Source organism: Hyperolius riggenbachi, chromosome 9 (assembly GCF_040937935.1).
Source record: "Hyperolius riggenbachi isolate aHypRig1 chromosome 9, aHypRig1.pri, whole genome shotgun sequence".
Taxonomy (NCBI): Eukaryota; Metazoa; Chordata; class Amphibia; order Anura; family Hyperoliidae; genus Hyperolius; species Hyperolius riggenbachi.
Genome location: NC_090654.1, coordinates 11,385,894 through 11,394,665, shown reverse-complemented (window position 1 = coordinate 11,394,665; position 8,772 = coordinate 11,385,894). Strand labels below are relative to the sequence as shown.

General features: G+C 46.5%; 1 protein-coding gene across 1 annotated transcript; it reads left to right on the top strand.

The window, feature by feature from the left end:
• Positions 1 to 295: 295 nt before the first annotated feature.
• On the top strand, positions 296 to 1,612 carry LOC137532420 (modulator of apoptosis 1-like). The gene has a single exon (XM_068252896.1). It carries the CDS (start codon positions 296 to 298, stop codon positions 1,610 to 1,612), a length of 1,317 nt encoding a protein of 438 aa, XP_068108997.1.
• Positions 1,613 to 8,772: the final 7,160 nt, after the last annotated feature.

The following is an 8,772-nucleotide window of genomic DNA, read 5'->3' as shown; positions in this document are numbered from 1 at the left end:
CCATATTGCAGTATTATTTTATAACTAGTAATATTGTGTGCAAGATTGTGTGTTTATCATTATTTTGCTTAGGGTCTTACTGTTGAAAATAAACAGGCCCATTGTTCATATAAACTGTGTCTGAGCATTAGGGAAGAAAAAAGGGTGTTCACCGGAGCAAAGGAGGTCTGAACCTACTATCCCACTTCTAAGACACACCCACGGGTGCGCTACATTTTGGGGGTTCGTCCGGGATAGTTTCAGACCATAACTCCGCCCCTTTTCACCCTTTTGAAGCACAATAAAGACGAAAAAAATGGACTCAAAATCAGTCACTGAGTGGTGTCAGACCTGTAGAGTGGACTTAGACAAAGCACTGGCATTGATAGTCCCTAGTACTAAATTATCCCGCCGTCAGCTTTATGATTTGATGGAAGACATTATCCCAGGAGAACATTGTCTAATTAGAGATATAAAAGTGAATAGAGACACAGAAGAGGAGAGGACAGATGTTCTGTTTGAGTGGGAGACACCAGTGTCAGTGTTAGATTTCCCTGAGGATTTTGAATTTGGGAAAGAGGGACTTAAAGCTAGATTGGTCCGAACAGAGTTTTCACCTGAAAACAAGTCAGTAGATGCAAATGACATGGTCACCACCTCTGAGTTAGTACAAGCTTTGACCGAAGTAATGAGTAAATGTGCGACTCTGGGCCAGGAATCTTTAGCATCTGAATACCGAAAATTAAAGTTCTTTTCAGGGACTCAGCCCACACCAAATGGGGAGGAGGAGTTTGAACCCTGGCTGGACCAAGTACTTCAAGTAATAGAAGAATGGAGTGTTTCGGAAGCTGTTAAGAAACAGCGAGTGGCTGAAAGTCTCAAAGGGGCGGCTGCAGAAGTGATCAGAAATCTACGATTGAGCAAAAGGGACTGCTCAGCTAGAGACTACTTGAACGCTTTACAAGACTTTTTTGGCCGAACTGAGACAGTGGAAGAGCTTCAATATAAGTTCACTCATACCTATCAGATGGAGGGGGAGAAATTGTCCCAGTATATTAGGCGGTTGGATCAGATACTTCATCAACTAATGCTCAAGAAGGGGATAGACTCAGACCAAGTAGATCAGAAAAGAGTTCAGCAGATATTTCAGGGTGCATTACCCCTAGATCCCATCATGATAAAGATGCGGGCACAAACAAAACAGACAACTTTAATGTATCATCAGTTGGTGAAAGCTGTCAGAGAGGAAGAAGCAGTGTTGGAAGAAAGGAGCACTGCTCAGGTACAAACAGGAGCAATGGTTCATAGTGCCTTTAGTTTTGAAGCATCACAGATACAGTCACAAGTAGCTACACTAGCAGATTCAATAACACAGATTGTCAAGACAGTAGAGGGGCTGCAGAAGACAGTCAAGACACTAGCAGAAGAGAAGCAAACAGTTGCAGCATCTGCAAGTATGGCAGTCAGAAAAGAATTAAATGGAGTCAGATCAAGACCATTCGTTGGATTCTGTTACCGATGTGGAGAGACAGGACACATGAGACGGAGATGTCCAAATCCTGAGAATCTGAGGAGAGTAAATGAAATGTTCTTGGTGAACTCGATGCAGGGAAACTTCAGAGGGCCTCAGTGAAGGAGCCAACTGTGTGCCCAAGTTCAAAGAGCTCCATAAATAACACTATGAAGGAAAGAACCCCTGCCTCGAATTCTTCATACATTTTCACTTCAGATGACAGAAGACTAACACAGCCAGACCTATGCCCTTCAGAGCAGTTCAGAGTCTCACCCATCAAGCCTGCTCCATTGAAAGAAACAGCAAAAGCTTCAAGATGACCATCTACCGCTCATCAGCATGCCAACTGTAAGGCAGTGGAAAGAACAAGGAATGAGAAGCTGCCAGCTGGTCTAATTGGGCCTTCCCCCCTAGTGCCAATTAAGATAGAAGGAATCTATAGCAAGGCTTTGTTGGACACTGGGGCTCAAGTTACTATTTTATTCAGAGACTTTTATCAGAAGCACCTGAAACACTTGCCACTACAAAGACTGGAAGATCTGGAGATCTGGGGTCTGAGCGACACAAAGTTCCCATATGATGGCTATGTCTCACTCAAGTTAGAGTTCCCGACACCAGTGGTGGGGATCAGCGAAGAAGTTGACACTCTAGCTGTTGTGTGCCCAAGACCTAAAGAGAAGGGAGAAGCTGCCATGTTGGTTGGAACAAATACAGACTTTATTCGGAGATTGTTGAGACTGCAGTTGGCTGAGAACTGTCCCTCGCTTCACCCATTCTTAAAACCAGTGTACTATGTTTTGAAAAAAGAGAAGATCAACCAAAAAGAAGAGATTGGGCATGTCTGGTCTCCTCCTGGGAGAGAATATGTAATTCAACCGGGAAGAATAACCTGTCTAAGGGCAAAAGTGAGGATGTGTGGAAAGGCAGTTACTTCCCACTTCATGATGGAAATGGGCTCAGAAGTAGAATTGCCACCTGGTCTGGAGTTAATACCAGAGGTCTGGCCAGCTGACAAATTGAAACACCCACATGATACTTTGCCAGTGGGGTTGAAGAACAAAGGGAGCACACCCATTATTCTTCGCTCCCAAGTCCATCTGGGAAATGTATATGCTGCCATGCCTTTGTCTCCAAGTGATAACACCAATATAAATGAACTGAATCTGGAAGATGTTGACTTAGGAGGTGGTATCTTGTCACCAGAATGGGTGGCTCGAATTAAAGAGATGCTGAGGCAAAAGAAGAACTGTTTTTCTACAAGTGAATATGACATAGGTCGTTCTAAGAGTGAAATGCATAGCATCAGGCTGAAGGAAGATCGGCCCTTTAGGGAACGCTCAAGAAGAGTTGCTCCAGGAGATCTGGAGGACCTGCGACAGCACTTGATGAAATTGAAAGCCGCTGGGGTGATTCAGGAGTCCAGGAGCCCTTATGCCTCCCCCATTGTGGTTGTCAGAAAAAAAAATGGATCAATACGCATGTGCATTGACTACCGCACTTTGAATCAGCGAACCATCCCTGATCAATACACCACCCCACGGATAGAGGATGCACTTAATTGTTTGGTGGGCAGCAAATGGTTCAGCGTGTTAGATCTGAGGAGTGGATATTACCAAATTCCAATGGACCCTAGAGACAGAGAAAAGACTGCGTTCATCACTCCTCTGGGGTTCTTCGAGTTTAATGACATGCCTCAAGGTCTATCAAATGCTCCAGCAATTTTTTAGCGGCTCATGGAAAGAACAGTTGGAGATATGCATCTTCTTGAAGTACTTGTCTACCTGGATGACATCATTGTTTTCGGGAAAACATTAGAAGAGCATGAGGAAAGGCTAAGGAAAGTGTTGAATAGGATTGAAAAAGAAGGATTGAAACTATCCTTGGACAAATGCAAGTTTTTCCAGCCTTCAGTGACATATGTCGGACACGTGGTGTCTGCAGAGGGTATAGCGACAGATCCTAGCAAAGTTGAAGCAGTGACATCTTGGCCTAAGCCCCGTACCATCACAGAGTTGCGCTCATTCCTTGGGTTCTGCAGCTATTACAGAAGATTTGTACAAGGGTTTGCCAAGACAGCCCGTCCACTAAACCAACTGCTTCAAAGTGATGTGGATGTCACTGAACCAGATGAAGGCTTCAAGTTGAAGAAAGTGAAGGGACCAAGAGGGCCTAAAGAGTGTATCGAGGACCGCTGGACCTCTGAGTGTGATGAGGCATTTGAAAAGCTCAAGCATTGTCTTACCCATGCTCCAGTGCTAGCCTATGCTGACTCAACTAAACCCTATACACTCCATGTAGATGCTAGCAGAGAAGGTCTGGGAGGAGTTCTCTATCAGGAGCAAGATCAGGGGTTGAGGCCTGTGGCTTTCATTAGCCGAAGTTTATCTCCAACTGAAAAGAACTACCCAGCCCACAAATTGGAATTTCTTGCCCTGAAATGGGCTGTAGTGGACAAACTACATGACTACCTTTATGGAGCTGAGTTCGAAGTTCAGACTGACAATAATCCTTTGACATACATACAGACTACTGCAAAGTTGGATGCCACTGGACACAGATGGATGGCTGCCCTGTCTAACTACAATTTCAGTCTGAAGTACCGTCCGGGCACCCAGAATGGAGATGCTGATGGTCTATCCCATAGACCTCATGAAGACTTACACCCTGATGATGAATGGGTAGAAATACCTGCACCAGGAGTGAGAGCTATGTGCCAATTTTCAACAGTCCAGCAGAGAAGTGAATGTTGGGCCCAGAACCTAGCACTACCAGCCGAAAGCCTACCTTCATCCTATTGCAATCTAGTCACACTGCAGGCTTCTTCATTACCAGTGTTGAGCAACAGTGATCTCAGAAGAGATCAGACGGAAGATCCTTTAGGAAAATTAGCAGTGACAGCCTTAGGGAAGAATCAAGTTGACATTCTTCGTACAGATGTTCACCCAATGGCAAGGCTGTTGGTCAAAGAGTGGGACCGGCTTCAGATACGAAATGGACTTGTATACAGAAGGGCTCTTAGTGCGGTCAACAGTGAAAAATGGCAGTTATTACTTCCTCAGAAATACAAGGAGACAGTACTTTGTGCATTGCATGACGAACATGGCCATCTGGGTTATGACAGAACTTTGGGGCTCGTGAGAGACAGATTTTTTTGGCCATGTATGAAGCAAGACATAGAGGACTATTGCCGTTCCTGTTTGTGCTGTATTCAAAGAAAGACTTTGCCCACAAGAGCTGCTCACTTGGGACAGTTACAGAGTGGAGGACCATTAGAACTTGTATGCATAGACTTTCTTAGTATTGAACCTGACGAAGGGGGAATCAGCAACGAGTTGGTTGTGATAGACCATTATACAAGATACGCTCAGGCATTTCCTGCTCGTGATCAGAAAGCCCTCACAGTTGCTCAACTGCTTGTTGAAAAGTTCTTTGTTCATTATGGACTACCAAAGAGAATTCATTCTGACCAGGGGCGTGATTTTGAGAGCAAGCTTGTAAGAGAACTACTGACACTTTTGGGAGTGCAGAAGAGTCGCACCACCCCATATCATCCACAAGGGGATGCCCAGCCTGAACGCTTCAACAGGACTTTACTTGACATGCTGGGGACTTTGTCTATTGAAAAAAAGAGTCATTGGAGTAGACATGTGGCCACAGTGGTGCATGCCTATAACAGCACAAAAAATGATGCCACAGGATTCTCACCTTACTTTTTAATGTTTGGCCGAGAAGCTCGTCTCCCTGTTGATCTGACATTTGGAGTTTCTGCTGATGACACCCCAGTGAACTCTCACACCAGCTATGTGGAGAGACTCAAGAAAGGCCTTAAGCAAGCTTATGCGTTGGCTGAAATCTCTTCAGGACAGAGACATCAACAGAATGTCCCGCTATGACAAGAAAGTGAAAGTACATGATCTTCAACCAGGGGACCGAGTTCTTTTGAGGAATGTGGGCCTTCAAGGCAAGCACAAACTAGCAAATCGTTGGGGCTCTGATCCGTACATCATCTGCTCCCAACTGCCAAACATTCCAGTCTACCAAGTCCGCCCTGAAGGGAAGGAAGGGCCAATCAAGACTTGGCATCGTAACAACTTGATGCCCCTAGCAGAAACTGTGAGGATGATAAATTCTGAACCCAAACGGGCACAAGGAAAATCAAATTCCAGGCGATCCAAAAGATTGCAGAGAAGAGGAGGGGCTACCCAGTTAGCTGAAGAACCAGTGACCACCTTTGATGGAGAAGAAGACAGTGATAGTGAATGGGGTATAGATGGACTTTTCTATGATAGTGTGCACAACAACCCCATTGAAAGTGATCTGAATGCTAATGCTCTAGAGTTCATCCCTTGTCAAGTTGACCAAACCAAAACAGACATCTGTATAGATGGTTCTTCGGCTCTGAACGAACAACAAAATGAGAGTTTTCCCCTGCCTACTATGGACAATGACCTCTTGTTTGCAGTTAATCCAAGTGTAGGTGACTCCCGGGTCACTCCAGAACTAGAGGATGTGACTACTACAGAAATAAAGTGTGTCAATGATGCACCACCTGTTGAAGCATGCTCCCCGGTCAACACCTCTGAACTAAGGCCACCCAGACAGATTAGGCCTCCACAGAGACTCACATATGACACTATGGGAAATAGTACTCAAGAACCTGTGAGCACTGCACATCGAGGAATCTACGCCCATGTTCCCTTTGCCCTTTGCTCTAAAGGTGACACCCTCCACACAATAATGTGTGTTGATGATGCTCCATGGTGGAATGTCCCATTTGACTACAGCACTAATGTTCAGTTAGTTACACTAAATGTTATTTGAAATAATGTTAGATCTAAACCATTTCTTGGGAGGACCCAAGCCTTTTTAAGTGGGGGGAGAGTGTAACACCCTCATAGGTTTGTGTAATGGTAATGTTTAATGCTAAACCTTTTTATTTCCCTCATGGGTTGCAGTGCACAGTTATGCCCACTAAGGGGTGCACTTAGGAAAGATTACTGTGCCACCTAGGAACCAAGTTTTCAGAGGACAGTTCCCGAGGAGAGAGGAAGTTTTGGCGCTATAATCCTGGGGGAGGAGAGAGAAGGGACAGAGGATTGACTTGTGTCCTGTGTGTGCTGTTAAAGACAGAGTTACTGGATTGTCTGGCCAGTAGAGATGGGAAGTTCGGATCTTTTCAATGATCCGGATGATTCGAATCGGATCATTGAAGAGATCTGGATCTTTGATCCGAATCTCGGATCATTTTACTACCAGAAGCATTCGGGGGTGAAATGAACAGCAGGACAGGTCTGTGGACAGGAGAAGGGGAGGGGGTGGACACACAGAGAAGGGGAGAAGATGGACAGAGGGCAGGGAGTGGACAGAGATGGGAGGAGGGACGAGCAGAGAGCAGAAATGTTTGCACGTAATACCCACATGCTGAAGTCATATATTTCACCTATATGTTCATCTGTACACTTTGAAAGAAAAGGTCGCACAGTGAAAGAAAGCATTCCCCAAAGATAAGTGCAGCTGTTTAGTGCCGAGTGCAGGAGGATCATATAATTGCCCAGCAATCACAGTGCCTGCAAAGTTACTGAGCTGTGCTGAGCCAAAAGCTTCCAATGTGATCACTGTGCACAACTACGGAGCAGACAGCCTGTAATGAGCAGCACATTGCAGCCAGTATGTGTGCTCTACACATATCTGGCAGTGGCACCCATGTCCCTGACTCCCCTCTACCTCTCTCCCTGCAAGGGTGGCTCCCTTCCAACAGAGCGATCCATCTCTGCTCTGCTTCCAGGACCCCGCTGCCCGCTGAGAGGGGGCGTGTCGCTCCTGGCCCCGCCCCTTTTGTGATCCGAATCACTCATTTTGATGATTCGGATGATCGACTCATAAAATAGATTCGGATCAAAGATCCGAATCGTTCATGATCCGGACAACACTACTGGCCAGACAGAAGATCAAGCTGTATGACTGCTGCACTGGGACCAGAGAGAGTGGACTGTTTCCTTGAATGGGTGAGCCTAAGGACTTCATCATAGTGAGTTGCTTGTATTTCTGCCCTCAGAGGTAACAGATCTGCACACCATTCTACATTTTTTGCTTAGGGTCTTACTGTTGAAAATAAACAGGCCCATTGTTCATATAAACTGTGTCTGAGCATTGGGGAAGAAAAAAGGGTGTTCACCGGAGCAAAGGAGGTCTGAACCTACTATCCCACTTCTAAGACACACCCACGGGTGCGCTACATAAACATACGGACAGATAAAGTACAGATTCAGAAGGCAGAGGCGGAGTCTAAAGTACAGGCATGGTCCGGCAACAGGGTATCAAAATATCGAGGTACAGAAACAGGAGGCAGATGCAGGGTCTTAGAGCGAGCCGGGGTTCGGCAACAGAGAATCAGAAATATCGAGGTACAGAATCAGAGTTCACAAGAGTAGTCTGGCAAGCAGAAAATCATAACAGATAATACAATATAATTTCCTAACGCTAAGGTGTGAGATCCGTAGCCGTCAACACCTTTGGAAACTATGCTAGAACACAGATACAGACAGGTCTGAGTGCTACCACGAAGTGTTCGCAACACCAGACAACCAGCAACTGAACAGCCAGCAGTATATATACACAGCTACTCTCCAGCACCTCCCCAAGTGCTGGACCAATGAGATGATTCTGAATTGTCAGCGGACCAGCCTGGTCAGCTGACCTACTTCTGGCTGCCATATAGGTTCTGCCTCTCTGCGCGCACGCTCGTCATTCTAAACCTAGAGGGACTATGGGTCCCAGCCACACCAACACTGTCTTGTCCTGCATCTGTGGTCCTATGCGCGGGGTTGGCCGCATCGCTCACAGCACATGCGGCGGCCTCCCCGCGCAGGAACGGTGCACCAGCAATGGAGCCATGCGAACCAACCGCCATGTCAGACGCGGCGGTTTTTCCGCGTTCCGCCCTGCCCCTCCAAGAAGCAGCTGCCTCACGCTGAGCCGAGGCGGCTGCTTTTCCGCGTTTCCTCACAGTACCCCCCCCCCGAGGAGTGGACTCCGGACAACTCCTCCCAGGTTTCTCGGGACGTAAGGCATGAAACTCCTTCCTTAACTCGTCCGCATGCATGCGGCTCCCCGGTACCCACTGTCTCTCCTCAATGCCATACCCTCTCCAATGTACCAGATATTGTACCGAGTTCTGTACAATGCGTGAGTCTAATATTTTCTCTACCTCATACTCAGGTTGGTCATCCACCATGACAGGAGGAGGAGGAGTGGGGCCCACATGGACTGCAGGTTTAAGC

Bases quoted from the DNA above. Each gene is read 5' to 3' on its own strand.
- LOC137532420 (XM_068252896.1), top strand. From the start codon at position 296: ATGGACTCAAAATCAGTCACTGAGTGGTGTCAGACCTGTAGAGTGGAC.